Source organism: Fragaria vesca, linkage group LG1, assembly GCF_000184155.1.
Source record: "Fragaria vesca subsp. vesca linkage group LG1, FraVesHawaii_1.0, whole genome shotgun sequence".
Lineage (NCBI taxonomy): Eukaryota > Viridiplantae > Streptophyta > Magnoliopsida > Rosales > Rosaceae > Fragaria > Fragaria vesca.
The window spans coordinates 16,391,338-16,406,805 of record NC_020491.1 but is presented as its reverse complement, the minus strand read 5'-3'; the positions used below and the strand labels follow the sequence as shown (position 1 = coordinate 16,406,805).

General features: G+C 38.7%; 2 protein-coding genes across 3 annotated transcripts; both read right to left on the bottom strand.

The window, feature by feature from the left end:
• Positions 1-6,464: 6,464 nt before the first annotated feature.
• Positions 6,465-7,220, bottom strand: LOC101301138 (F-box/kelch-repeat protein At3g23880-like). The gene is made up of 2 exons (XM_004288330.1): positions 6,708-7,220; positions 6,465-6,544 (listed from the first exon to the last, which is right to left on the bottom strand). The coding sequence occupies exons 1-2, from the start codon at positions 7,184-7,186 to the stop codon at positions 6,532-6,534; spliced, it is 492 nt and encodes a 163-aa protein (XP_004288378.1). The 5' UTR covers positions 7,187-7,220; the 3' UTR covers positions 6,465-6,531.
• Positions 7,221-12,725: 5,505 nt separating this feature from the next.
• Positions 12,726-15,081, bottom strand: LOC101291090 (S-adenosylmethionine synthase 2-like). Of its 2 annotated transcripts, XM_004288295.1 has the most exons (3): positions 14,962-15,081; positions 13,155-14,216; positions 12,726-13,042 (listed from the first exon to the last, which is right to left on the bottom strand). In XM_004288295.1, the coding sequence occupies exons 2-3, from the start codon at positions 14,211-14,213 to the stop codon at positions 13,025-13,027; spliced, it is 1,077 nt and encodes a 358-aa protein (XP_004288343.1). In that variant the 5' UTR covers positions 14,214-14,216; positions 14,962-15,081; the 3' UTR covers positions 12,726-13,024. The 2 variants fall into 2 exon arrangements, with proteins under 2 accessions (XP_004288343.1, XP_004288342.1); XM_004288294.1 differs by having other exon boundaries at positions 12,726-14,216.
• Positions 15,082-15,468: the final 387 nt, after the last annotated feature.

The following is a 15,468-nucleotide window of genomic DNA, read 5'->3' as shown; positions in this document are numbered from 1 at the left end:
CGAAGAAACGAATGGGGGTACTACCCTCCTATACTTTCCTAGACTTCAGACTTGTAAACCATAATTGAAATCTACAAATCCTGTTATCTTGCAATTCAGCTTGTTCACGAAGTGTTAATTAATCTATGCCCCAACAAAAGTATAAAGATAAAACACACAAAACTTAGAAATACTCAAACACTGTGCAAATACTTTTGACAACACCAAAATAAATTACCAATCTGTAGACAAACAGTAGAAAACCGTAGCAAACAATTATACGACGTATGTCTATTCCTAAAAAAGTAAGGAGTCGTTCAGAAACAAAAACAACACAGTCACACACCTGAACTCAAAAGAATTGCAGTCAACCGCTACTTGCAGTCCCCTAAATGCGCTTTGCCTGATTCCAAATCAGTTATACAATGTAGTACCTCAACTCTACACCAAAAATCTGTGAAAAAGAAAAGAAAAAAAAACATCAGTAACAAAATAAAATTACTACAAAATCCACATCAGCTTTATGCAGATTCTGAAATCAATTATGTAGAATACTCTACCAATTGCCATGCCTGAAAAATGAAACTGCAGTAAAGTAGCTATTTTCATGTGTGTATTAATTCCTCATCTAATACTCCTCCAAGTATCAAATTCCAATTGCTCTAATCCCTATCAGGCTACCTTCCCTAAAGAATTTGCAGTTCACCTAAACCACATATGCTTATGCTAAACTAAATGACACCATATGCACAACTCTGTTAGCAGAGTCAAACATTTACATCGTAAAAGGTAAATGGAAAAGAAGTAATGAACTATACCTTCTCACGTCTACCTTTTCACTCTCAAGCTCTTTTCTCAGTCCTCCCTCCTTATCTTCAAGTCCTCACTTATTATGTATCTATACTTTTCTTCCAAACGGGCATGTTAGCAACAACAAAGGATAGATGCAGAAAAGAAGTAATGAACATATTCCGATATAAACTGAAACAGCTCTTTATGCAGTCCTCTCAACTCATCTTCAAGTCTTCATTCAATAGGCTTGCAAATGTTAGTTGATCTTCATTCTGATAAGTCTTCTCTAGCTGTAACCACATTACCACTTAATTAATACCCACAACACTCATATAGTAGAGTTTATATGCAAGCAACAAAAAAAAAAAAAAATACAGTAACAGATAAAGTGAAAGGAATAGATGCTTTTTAGTCCAATGCTCATCAATGCTTTCAAAAATCAGAAACTTACCGATGCTTTTGTGTCCTCTTGCTCACACTGAACTGTGGCATTTGATACCCTGTGCAAATGAAAGAAGTAGATTGCAAAAACTGAGACGAAAATACTGAACATCAAGACCATAGGCAAGTGGAAAAATCAATGTTGATATGTATCCTATCAAAAGGTATTTACTATTCATATCTTTAAATGCATCTTGCATATTTCATAAAAATAAACTAATGAAGTATTCCAAGTAATCAATATTGATTAAAACTTATCAGTAGGCAAAGAAGTCTTGATACTTGGCTTATTGTCATCTGTGAATCTGTGATACCAAGTAAACTTTTAGGCGTCGGTCACTAATTTGATTAGCAGCTAATGACATTCAAAAATGAAAGCATTCAAAAATAATAGTACTAACCTGGACCTCGTATTTGCTTTCCCAGCTCCATATTTTCCCCAAATTCGGACTTCCTCTTCTTTCTCTATGCCAAACAATACACGTCCGAGTATGCTATGGACAACCTGCAACAACAATCTAAACTACATCAAATAGTCACATATTATTACCAACCGTAAACCATATCAAATTGTTGGTGTGAAACTAAAAGCAAGAAGAAAGACTATATGCAAGGAGTGAGAAGGGGAGGTCTGTGTGATGAAGCAAAGGTGAGTATTTACAGCTATATGCTATATGCAAGTAGTTGACAATAGGCATCAACTAACATCCCAACTCATACAAAACACAATAAATAAAAGCAAAAACACAGATAAATAATGAAGATGAAGATCAGTTTAAGATAGACTCACCTACTCCAATATATAACTCCCAATTACATAACTATTTCTACCTGCAAACACAGAAAGTAAAGATCCATTAAATCAATTAACTGGGGAAATTGAAAGGAGAACCAACACATGGGCTGATACCTACCAACATACCAAAAATTAACTATTTCATCTCAGACATTAACAGAACGAAACAACCCAATTTAACTCAGTAGCTGTAATCAATTCCAAACACAGAAAATTGGAACCTGAACTCTATAGCTATCCTTTCACAACAATCAAAATACCATATGTCCGAAAATATGTGTAGCTGAGAAAATAAGACCATAACCACAACAAAATAGCAACACATAGCACTAACCTGGATCTCGTAATGGGCTCCCCTCCTTTTTTTCCAAATTCAGATCTCCTCTTTTTTCGTCTATGGAAACCCAGAAAACAGAAGTTTGTATTAGTCGCAATTGTTTAAGGTAATGGATAACATCGACGTGAAAGAGTGAACAAAGTTTATAGCCTTGCAGATGCAAAACTCACCAGATACGCATGAAGAAGCCCAATTTGGAACCCAATCTCAGTCAATCGGGTCGGCAGGATTAGCCTGAGCAACAAAATACGTATACAACAGTTTGGTTGTATCAAAAAGTATTGACCATGCTTAAAACCAGAATTCGAAGCTTCAAATTCACCAAACCCAATTAAACCCAGCAATTTGCAGAACCATGGAAAAAGTGAGAAATCGCAGCCCAGATCGCAAATCAAAATCAAGGAATTGAAAACAAACACAGAGAGATTAAGATAAAAGAAAATTACCCAAAGTTTTCAGATCTCTAATGAAGCAGATCGCTGTGATAGAGAACGAAGCGGTGCAGAGCGATAGGAAGGAATGGCTAAAGCATCGACCAAATCCAGGCCCCACACTGTTTTCGTGAACAGTGATTCGTGAGATGGTGAACAGTCGCTCAGTGAACCGTGATGATGTCAGCACAACAAATACATATAGATTAAATTGTCAGTCAGAGGAGAAAGATATATCACAGGGAGTTTAGCCACTGCTCCTAATTCTGCCAGAAGTTTAATTTGCTTCCTCTCTTGTTTGTGCATCAATTATTGATTCCACTTTATTGTTTTCCCAAAGACCAAGGGATGAATAGAGTAACAAGTACAGATTGATTAGAAATAGGTGATTCCAGAAATGGGAAGATATATATCATCACTAGCACCTCTGTGCCTACTAAAGATATGTTTAGCATTCTATACCCAAAGTGTCATGCAGTTCTATACGTGGTAACAATTAACTAATTACCATTTCCCAACAATATAAAGGATTGAATCAATTCCAGAGACCTTGAAATACAGCAAATTGTTAGAAAGAATAAATGGCTCACCAGCTGACAGTGCAGGCAGAGGTTCACCTTTGGAGTCCTTACTGTGGAGAACTACTTCTGTGCTGTAGTTATCATACAGATGGTAAAAATAAGATAGGGCCATTGATATACAGCTGAGAATAATATTTCCTTCCCTTGATCCCATGTCGAGAATCACTCCGACATTGACCTTTACCTGATCTTCAACAACATAAGGATTAGTATCATTATTCGTTTTCTCAATATCAGCACACAAGTGTGAGTGTGTGACTACTGAGGCAACAGAAGGTCACAAGGGCCAGGATAACTGTTTGCCTCAACCCCAAAAACTCCATATTGATTACCAACTTAATGTAATAGCAGCTCCGGATATATACATGTCCTCTTGCTTATTTTAATCTAGCTAAATCTACAAGATCATTTGAGGAAGGTACTTTGAAAGGTTGACCAAGCCTTGACGTAATTAAAATGCAGATATTACAAAGAGAAACAGTCAATACCTTGTTTTGCAAAATTGTTCTGGCATCTAAATGTTAATATGAATTGTATACAACTCCAGAATTTAGACACCAGAGATTACCAAAGCTACTACTCAACTAAAGGAGAATAAGACTAGGAGGTTGACAGTGAAAACCCCATCGACAAGTAAATGACAAAAATGTTCATACAAGATTACGCTTGACAAGAGGATTTACAGTTTATTAGTACCGGGCAGCATTTGATTTTTGCTGTAAAAGTAGATAGACAACCTAAGCCAAGTGGAATGTTTACTATCATGTGTCCGTCCATGAACTCGTAGTTTCAATATCAACAGTGGAAGACACACTAATTTATGATAGATAGCAGTAGCACTAGTAACTAGTTTATCATATCATTTTAATTGCAGATAGAGATCAAAAAATAATGAACAACAATAGCAACTAGAGGTGAAATTACCGTTTCAGATTCAGGAAGACTTCGTCATTCTAATATCATGGTTGGGCATTGATAGGAATGGATGGAACTTCTTCCTGCCTATCTCCAATTACATTCAAACAAGGTGGTTCGGCTGCTCCATAGTAAAAGAAAGCCATCAATTTTGAGAGCTCATCTCCACTGCGTATTGCTAGAAAAATGACACACAAAAAAAGGTGTTGAAATCATTCTGCAAGGCAGAAACAGAATCAAGAATGAAGTGGATGTGTTCCTACAATGAAAATAACCTTTCTCAGGATACAATATCTTCCCAGCCTTAGTGAATATGATCTTAGGGTAGACAGACACTTGGAGAGCAGTCACCAAGTCATGCTCCGTTACAGCATCACACACTGTTTGTATATAATAGCAAGGATGATCGGTGCGAAGAATGACACGATATAGTAGCAATCACAGTATAACTCCTAGTCTTACTCTTGGTGAAGGTAGCCTGCATTAGTACACACACAACACACAACACACAGAAGATGGAACAATGTAAAAGATGGAATACTAAGCATACAAAGAAAAGATGCAATACTAAGCATCTTTTCCTAGACAACAGACATCTTAATACCTCCAGATCTTCTAATTTGAGGTCATGTGTCCTATTACCTTTGGAGGAGGAAGACCAGACTTAAACATCTAGTCCTGGAAGAAAGGTAACTTGTACACCATCTCACCAGATCATAGAAGAACAAAGTAATTGGCTTAACAGCCAATATGCAAACATAAGTACTACGGGTGTAGTAATTTCAGAACAAAGAAACTTTGCCTTTGTCATTTCACCACGTGAGGCTTGTTCCTTCCAGTCAACACTCAGTTCTAATATGAAATTATCAAGTTACCTTCTAATTTCTAAATGCATTTACATATTGTACAGGTATCAAAAGAAAAATGTGTCAAAAACAGATCTCACACAAGCAAATACTCCACAAGGAATTGAATCATAGATAAACTCTAGTGAGTCAAAACTGAAATTCACAACATCATATTGAATCTACCAGTACTAAAAATGCCCAAAACAGAAACCAAGCAAAAAAGAGGTTGAGAAATGAAGAGAACCCATCTGACTTGAATTGAATTCCGCTCGAAATTCTGAAAGTTTGCCACTGCAAACGATTGCTGAAGAAGAATATTGAAGTTTGGCTACCCCATTGCGACGGCTTACCAACTCAGTCAGTTGCAAATCTTGTGACGACGTAGTTTTGCCACGGTGAAAAGCTGAGTTTTGGCGAATGTCTATAGCTCTAAGCCAATAAAAACATTCAAAAATTCTTGTAGTGAGCTAAACCTCCATAATAGAGTGTATATGCGCGCTGCCACATACTTAGAGGAACAAGAAAACATTCAAAAATTCTAATGATGCACATGAATTGTTTTAACAATAGTAATGGAAATCGAAAGCCTACAGCATTAAGCAAACTGGCATGGAAAATCATGTCAAGCATACTGAACTGGAAATTCAAAACACTTGCAAAAACCACAGCACTGACAATTCCAAAACATCTCAACAGGTCCCAAGAAAAATAATGCCAGAAACCATGGGGGTAGTGCAAAATAACGACATAACTATGTTTTATTACAAGTGACAGAATACGATACAAATAAGTAAAAGCAAGAAGCTCGCGTACTACGCCCCTGCTACCTGGTAAGAAATGGCATTGCAGTGGTCAAGCAAGACAAGACTTTCTATAAAAGAATCCATGAAGTAGTAACTATGACCCACAGTTCCAAGATCTGAATATTGCTTTTTATTAGGATTGTACGAAGTCAATCTTGACTGACCAAAAGAAATCTTCTTCTCTAGCACAACATCCCCGCATCTTTTAAAACCATGTATCCTCGCTGGATCAACATATATTTTGAACAATTTAGTCCATGACTCTGCAACACCATATTGTCGCATAACCCAAATGTCACAACCCCGATCTCTGAGACCATTATCATAATGGTCACCAAAAGCAAGAGAGTCCCCATATCTTGCAATGGAGCAACGGCCTTGTTCCAAAGCCTCCGGTCCCATCATCTCGCCAAATTCTTCTGTTGACAGATTGAAGGTGCGGATGACCATGTCTTCATCATTGTAATACTCACCCTCATCCTCATCCTCATTAAAACGGGCTTCAAGCTTATGTAATGTGTCATTAACAAAAACAAAATCTTCATTACCACCACCCTTCAAATCTAGAGGTACAACCGAATCACTAAGACTCTTCCAGGATCCGCTGGCTAAGGAGTAAACCTGAACAAAGGTTGTGATTAATCGATCATCATCAGCAAAATTCACAACTCCGAAAATTTCGTCGATTGAATCATAATCAACATTAGTTGTGACATCAGTCACAACTCTCAGAATCTTGTAGTCATTGGAATGCGCAGCATAGCCAAAGCCCAGCGTTGTGTACCTGTTGTCATCGGTAGAGATAGAACAGAGAGGTGGTTTAGGCACCATGACAACTCTTCTAATCGATGGGTTCCAAATTAAGACCGGCATGGGATCACTGCCCGTGCCCGTGCGGTCTATCTCCAGACATACCAACCCATTACAAGTTCCAACCACACCCAGATCTGAAACGGGTTTGTTTTCCAAGTAAATGACCGGAGTTGGAAGCATGGAGTGGGCACCAAATTCGGGGCTATCCCAACGCAACGAGTGATGCTGATGCCGAGTGTGACCATCTTCCGATGATGCGCTGAGAAGAAGGAGGTGAGAGTCCTTTTCGTCGTTGGAGACGATTGTGGTGCTGAGATGGGATTCAATGAAATCAGGGCACTTGATCAGTGACTTCCATGACTTGCATACCAGGGTGGATCTGATCAGCGACTTGACGGGTAAGTGCAACAGGATTCTGTGTATGATTTCTTGGGGTAAGAAGTCTGACATCGCGGTTTAGGGTTTAGGAAGAAGAAAAGGTTTCAATACTATTCCGTCTCAAACTGCTTATTTATACAACGGCAAAACTACCCACTTGACCTACCTACGCGCCTGACGGGCCTTACAGTTGGGCCTGCCAACGGGTCGGGCCAGTTTACTTAGTTGGATTCGAATTCATTAGAAATGGAATGAAATACGGAATGGAACAGTATACGAAGATTTCAATTTCATTAAGCTATTTACTTACCACATGGAATTAGAACATGAATGTAATTAATTACTAAAATACTCATAAAAAAATAAGCTACACATTTCGATCACTCTCAACACAATTTTTTCTTTATATGTTGATCTAGTTTTGTTTGTCGTTTTGATTGTCTCAGTTAAAGTTATGTATAATTAACAAACCAAAATGATTATTTCTATTCAGTGTATTGATTGTAATCATGTGGTTACATATTAACAATATAATATAGAGGCTATGTGTGCGCTTGTGTATATTGCAATCTCGTCCTTGCATAAACTCTTTTCTACCATGATTTATCAAAATATTTGGACCTAGTATTAGCATTTTGGGTGTATCTCAAACCTCAAGTTGTAAGGGTTGAACAACAAAATTAAGGCATCATACATTTATACATTTTAGTAATATTATATTTAAATCAAGTAAGCAATTTTTAAATACAAAAAAAAAATTTAAACAACTTCCACAAATAGTTTATTATTAGCATATAAAAAGAAGTCTTTAAGAAAAAAAATTGAAATTATTAGCATTTTAAATAAATTCCTCAATATTAGCATAATAAAATTAAAGAGAGTATTTTCGAAATAAAAGTTTATTTCTGATGGTATCATTCTTAATCCCACTTTCCCCCTTGGTATTACAATTCAGGATTGTCAAGGAATCGATTCCTTATTACGAGGTGGTACCTACACTCATTCCAATTCCATTATGTCTAAATAAACACTGGAATTCTCCTCTGTCGGAATCATTCCCTCACTTTTTAATTTCATTCTGTTTAAGTATTCTATTTAAGTAAACATGTCTTTTAAGTTGTTTCTTTAAAAAAAATTGGTAAGCAAAAGGGTCAAAAAAAACAAAGAAACTAGCTAGTTTGACATCAGGCCTAACATAGAAGTTTCTTTGCCGAGTCACTCCATCAAAATCATCCAGCTAGGCAGAAGAGGCATGGATAGGAGGGCTATCAAACTAATTTATTCCATGAGTGTGGACGATGCTTTGCTTGCTCTGTAGATATGCTTTAGTGAGAAGCATCTGAGATTCCTGATTGCAAAGTTCGTTTCTACTTCAATACAAGGAATGTGGCATAACATCAAATACAATAATCCTCACAACACCAAAATTCCAACACTTCAAATCTCAAATTTATGTAATCCAATACATCAAACAATCAAAATCATACTCTTCAGTTTTCATACGATTCAAAACTGAACAAGAACAAAGAAATTACCAATGCAAACAGTGAACCCGAAATGACCTCAAAACTCCAAAATTCCAAATCCTTCAAATTCCAACTAAATTCAATTTCCATTATAGAAACAGGTAAACTCATCAGGATAGGCTATACCTGAGTTGGATTCAAAGTCGCCATAAAACATTGAACTCTCGCCGGAATACTCCTTGAACTTCAATTAATCGATTCTCACCCATGGAGACTCCTATGAAAAAACCGAGACCACATATAAAACGAGGATGGCGAGACGAAGCTACCAATACCGTTCACGCTCGCTGCCGTGGCCGGAATCGGAAACTCCGATCGGAAACCCTAAAACTGTCCTCCTCTTCGATTCTCTCTCACCACAGGTCGATTTAAGAAACCAAGATCATAGGGATGTTGACACCACCGAGACGAAGCTATCCACACCGGTGAGAGGCGTCAACGTTGTCGGAATCGGAAGTTGGCTGAGGAACCCAGCCTCTCTTTCTCCCTTTCAATTCTCTCTCACCCGACCTCTTTTGAAGAAACTGAGACTATAGGAAAGACCATGAGGACGAGAGGAAGCCGCCGCTACCCATCTTGCTCCTCGCCATTTTCGGAGGATGGAGAACATGTCGGGTCTACTCGTAGCGTCCGTTCAAATCAAGAATGACCCGGTCTGGGTCTATAATGATCTGATCCTATATATATATATATATATATATTATTTTTTTCCTAATTCAACGGCGCAGATTAGACGGTGCTTAAGATCCAATGGTCCAGATCAAACTGCCTTTAAAAATTCTATTTTCAAATAACTTTTGGATAATACTAAACTTCCAAAAATCATTAAAAATAGCTCCGATGTCCGAAAATGTTTCCATAAAATCCTACGAACTCGTAACGACGTCTAGTTTAATCTTATGGGCTCAAAAGATAAAACTTAACAAACCAAAAATTTGAAAAATTTTCGAAAGCCACAAAAAATTTGAAGAATAACAAAATTCGAAACAAAAAAGTTGCTTGAAAATAATTTTCCTTTTAAAAATAGAAATCCGAAATTTCGAGATGTTACACGACGCGTCTTTTGTGTCGTCAAATGGTTGCAACCTCCTTGTGGCAAGAAGAAACTAAGTGTTGTCGGGTTTATTCTCCGATGACAACATGGTAGGAAAGCTGTTTTATTAGATATTAGGATATGTGATCGTGTTACATGTCAATTGATCATTCCATTATGTCACCGCTATTTCAAAGCAAATGGAGTCGTCATTAGAGTAGTCTACGTTGCACCGAAACACCAGTATTGGCGTTTCACGTTTCGGAAACGAAACGCTCCGAAACACGTTTCCACAAAAGTATTATTCTGAAACACCACCGAAACGCGTTTCGCCTTTAATGGAAACATTTTGTGTAATTGTCTCTGAAACGCGGGGCAAATTTGATCTTTCTCTAAAGAGAAAGGGATTAGGTCACGCAACCCTTTTGTCTCAGCCGTTCATTTCGCGCAACTCTCTTTCTCCTTCTGTCTTCGTTTCGCCATTCTCCATCTCTCCTTCTTGCCAATCACCGATTCCCCCCCCCCCCCAATTACCCTCCAAAATCGCCCACCCCCTTTTCAAATTTCTCCTCTCTTTTCTTCTGCAACTTCCCCCAATTTAAAGTTTTCGACTTTCGTCTCCGATCTGATCTCCGCCACTCTGGGTCTTTGATTCCCAGCGTTTTGAGGATTATCCGGTTCGTCTTTTTCCTAGGCTTGGCTGATTTGGGGGTCAATGTGAATTGGGGCTGAAGCTAGGGTTTCGTGAATTTTAGGTACCTAATTGGTTTAGTATCACTGTTTGGGTTTTGTTTGGTTTTTGGAGGATTATTATGAGTTTGGTTTGGATTTGTTGCGTCTGATTGTATACTATTTTGTTGATGTTATTTTTTTAAATTATATTTATTATAATAAATATTATATTTATTTTAATTTTGACGTTTCCTCCACGTTTCCTATCAGACTATATTTTGATTTTGACGTTTCCGAGTATCGAAAACTGAAACTCGTTTCCATTTCCGTGTAACATAGAGAGCAGTACTCTTTCTTAGTAGGTGCTTGTTTGAATACATGTACTTTGTAGACATTTTCGATACTTTGTCTACGGTGTTGGATTTGGTGAGATTTAAAAATATGATCTCTATGATGTCAATTAGGCTAGCTAACCAATAAGCCACAACTCGTAGACAATGCCCAATGTGTAGCTACTTGATGGAATTGCATTTTCCTTGTTAATTCATATGGAAGTTTATTTATCTCATATAAATATAAATAAATAAAAAAGCCATTCCCAATTTATTGATGCCATAACAGAGCCCATATATAGCAGTGATGCAGTAATCATTATGTCATGACTCATGAACTCCCTAATAAATAGTAAAACGACTCAACAAAATGAATACATGTGCCATTATATTCCCTTTGCTTCTTGTTGCTCGGTACATTTCCCTTTCCAATTTTTTTCCATGCTATGCTGCATATGTGCACAGAATGGTGACCCATTGGAAATCAAGTGCACGAGGGACAAGTACCACAAAAGCAAATCAGACTCACCTGTCCTATCCTGTCCTTATACCTTAAAGCTATTCATTTTGGTTTCTTTTACATAAAATCCCAGTGCATAGATTCTCCCTTTCTTTCGCCATTTTTATAGGGATGTGAAATTCACACTCTTTAAATTGTAATCTACACTCTCACTTTTTATTTTTAGTTATCATTTACATGAGAAGACAAAAGTTAAGTCACTAAGGACAAAATTTTAGTTATCATAAATGAAAAGTGAGAGTGTGAATTACAATTTAAGGAGTCTGAATTTCACTTCCCTTTCGATATGCATCAATGCAACTTATTTTCACAATTTTGCCCTCTTGAACCAGTATGATATTACTCTTTACCAAAGGACATGTTTGGTATCTCAATCTATGCCCCCTACTGAAGTATTCTCCAATCTCAGTATATAAAGGCCACACTACTGCTCATACTTATTCAATAAGCTCTCTCCCTCTGTATACATTTCTCTCTGAGACTATCCGGCTTGTTCAGAGTGACAAGACAATGGAGGTTAGTCAGGTTACACGGCGGCGTTTGGCATTGCTCACTGTGGGAGTAGCTCTTCTCTCTTGTTTGGCTACTTGCACTGGTGCGTGCTACCTAGCCATTGTCAATAATACTACTTTTATTACGTTTATAAGGGTCAAAGCCTATATGTTAGTTTGAATTTTAGAGTTTCTCATTTGAGGTAGCTTTGATCTTGTAGAGTCGAGGAATTCTATCACTCAAAGTGATCAAGTAAAGGTGCGTTGTTTAGTTCTATATTTTCTTCTCTTGAAAGAAGAAAGAAAGGCTTATTTGTCTAATTCAACGGACTTGGAATTTGACGCGTATTGTGTCACTTGATTATTATTATTTTTTTTATGTTATATTTTGTAACTTCTCTGTAGGTAACAGAGAATGAGGAGGCTGCACCAACATATGGTGTATTGCCAAGCCTTCTGCAGATGTGGAAAAGCTTCGCGACAACATTGACTTCAGCTGCAGCCAAACTGGAATAGACTGCAGACCTATTCTGCCGAGCGGTAATTGCTTTGATCCGGACAATGTTATCTCACATGCTTCAGTTGCGATGAATCTGTTCTACAAGGCCACCGGAAAGAACCTTGGGACTGTCATTTCAATGGCACCGGTTTAATTGTTTATCAGAAACCCATCTGTTGGCATTTGACACTATCAAGCTCAAAAGAATCATGCTCAGTTGAGTCAGTTCATAGGACTGCATTTCAGACGGTCCTTTTTCCATGTCAAAGGTTAACAAGTCTGTTGCTCTTATTGTACTTGTTTCTGTTCCCCTGTTTTCAATAATGAGAGATGTTCTCAGATTGTCTCATACACTCAAATGCACAACAGTTCCTAACATTTGAGTGCCGAACTGCCAATACCTGCTATGCCCAATATCATGAACCTTGCTCACAACTATGCACTAGCAAAATGTACTCGCATGAACTTAGACCCATACATCATGGAAGTCTCAGCAAACAATGTGGCAGAGTTTAAGAGCAGAGAAACAGAAAAGATTGAACCAGATAATTTGTTTCTTTGATATAACAAATCTGAAAGCAATCACAGATTCATGTTTCAAAGCTAATAACTAATACAATAGATAGCTTCAGTGCCATCATTTTGGACAAAATTCTGTTTCATTACAGAGACACTGGTGGATGAAAATACAGTAATCCATTGAAATAAGAAAAACAAATAGTAGAAAAGACCAGCCATAACGTATGAAAATTAGACATTAGACTTTGAGAACACGCATATTATTCATCCCACTTTGATGCAAGCACTGAATGACAGGCAGGGCAGAATCAACCAATCTCAAGACTTAAGACTGAGGCTTCTCCCACTTGAGGGGCTTCACAACCTCCCAGGTGAAGTCAGGGTCATCCCTTCCGAAGTGTCCATAGGCAGCTGTCTTCAAGAATCGTTTGTTGCCACCCCTCTTGAGATCCAGGTTGATGGTGATCATTCCCGGCCTGAAGTCAAAGTTCTCCTTCACAATTTTAAGGATCTCCTTGTCAGGGATCTTTCCAGTTCCATAGGTCTCAACAAAGACCGACAAGGGCTCAGGGACACCAATGGCATAGGAGACCTGCACGAGGGCCCTGCGAGCAAGACCATTTGCAACAATGCTCTTGGCAGCCTGCCTGACAATGTAAGCACCACTTCTGTCCACCTTGGTAGGGTCCTTTCCAGAGAAAGCACCACCACCATGGGCTCCCCAACCACCATAGGTATCAATAATGATCTTGCGTCCAGTTAGACCTGCATCACCATGAGGGCCACCAATCACAAAGCGACCAGAGGGGTTAAGATGGAAGATTGTCTTCTCATCCAAGTACTTCTCAGGGACGACAGGCTTAATAACATGCTCCTTAAGGTCAGCAGCAATCTCATCATTTGTTACAGTCTCATCATGCTGGGTGGAGATAAGAACAGTGTGGACACGAAGTGGAACCATAGCACCGCCTTCATTGTGGTATTCAACTGTCACCTGGGTCTTGCCATCAGGTCTCAGCCATGCGCAAGTACCATTCTTCCTGACTTCAGTGAGTTTAGCACCAAGCTTGGTTGCAAGAACATGGCTAAGGGGCATCAACTCAGGGGTTTCATCAGTGGCATAGCCAAACATGTGACCTTGGTCACCAGCACCAATCTCCTCTGGGCGCTTGGTAAAGTGACCATGGACACCCTGAGCAATATCTGGGCTCTGCTGCTCAATGTTGACTAGGACCTTGCAGTTATCGGCATCTAGACCAACATCATCAGAAACAAACCCAATGTTGCGGCATGTGTCACGGACAATCTTCTCGTAATCAACATTGGCCTTGGTGGTGATCTCTCCGAACACCATTACCATGTTTGTTTTGGTGCATGTCTCACAGGCAACCTTGCTGTCAGGGTCCTGCTCCAGGCAAGCATCAAGTACTGCGTCAGAGATCTGGTCGCACAGCTTGTCTGGGTGTCCCTCGTTGACAGATTCAGATGTGAATAGGAAAGTCTCCATTTTCTACACAACAGGAATACCGGACCGAGATACGTCAATGTCAAGATAAGCAATCATGCCATGATTCATACATCTAAACAGTAAGAAATACAACAAATTGTGATACTACAAGTTCAAAAGCATGGAGAACGCCAGACAGTTGGCAACTGGTTAAATCTCAACTGTAACATCTACTTTTACAAGTATTTTTTAAAAAAGATTCATATTCCAAAGCATCACATCATATCAAATACACAGCCGAACAGAATCTACATCCGAAATACAGAATCAGAACACAATGCTTGTGAGCGAACTACCGCAACATGTCCATGACCGAAAATGACATTTCAAGAATATATGAGAGCTCCAGAATATATCAATACATCATCCACTACAATTACACCAATAAAACACCCGAACTCATGTCAATATACTCGATCTACAACAAAATCTTCGGAATTAATACTGTCTTCACTACTAGCACTAACGAGCCTCACTATTTCTAATTAAAAAACCAACCAAGCATGCATAAACCAATAGATAAAAATCTCATATAACCTCAGATCTGCAAATTCACTATATGAAAATGAAACACCGCCGACCAAACAAAGAGTAAATGTCAACTAAACCAAACACTCAAATCCATCAGATCTTAAAAATTTCAGAACCCAACTCATAAACCCCAAAACCATCCAGATCTGCAAGCATTTCATCAACTTGAGCAAACGAAAAGGCAAAAACGAATAAGAGCAGAGGATGAAAATGGGACCTGTAGAAGCGTAGATCTGAAACTTGGAGGGAAGAAGACGGAGGCTGTGGGTGTTCGAACCAGACCCCTTACGAACAGGAAGGAATTGAAATTGAAATTGAAGTTGAAGGACTCTAAAGTCTATGCAGCCTCTAAACGCCTGCGCCCTCGCTTTATATAGATCCGCGAGGCTCACCTGTTAACCGGGCCCTCCGGTTTTGGGCTTCGCTTTCTTTTACCTTGTTTAACAATATCCGGAAATCTGTGGGGCCGTGACCGTTGATGGGAGAGGATCAATGGTTGGTAACAGTCTGGGGTTTGGTGAGAAATATCTTGCAGTTGGGATGCTTAGGTATTACCGGCTAGTGCCGGTCTTTCACCAACCCTAACCGGTTCTCGGCTCACTCGGCTCATATTGGTTTGGCTCTGCTTCACTCGGCTAGTTGAACCTTTTACCTTTTCAATTAAAAAAAAAATTGGTACAAGTCTAAAACTTACATTGATGCGTGAGTTCCGATCTGTTTGGTA

Excerpts from the sequence above, each read along its gene's own strand:
- LOC101301138 (XM_004288330.1), bottom strand. The coding sequence starts at position 7,186 with ATGTCAGACTTCTTACCCCAAGAAATCATACACAGAATCCTGTTGCAC.
- LOC101291090 (XM_004288294.1), bottom strand. The coding sequence starts at position 14,213 with ATGGAGACTTTCCTATTCACATCTGAATCTGTCAACGAGGGACACCCA.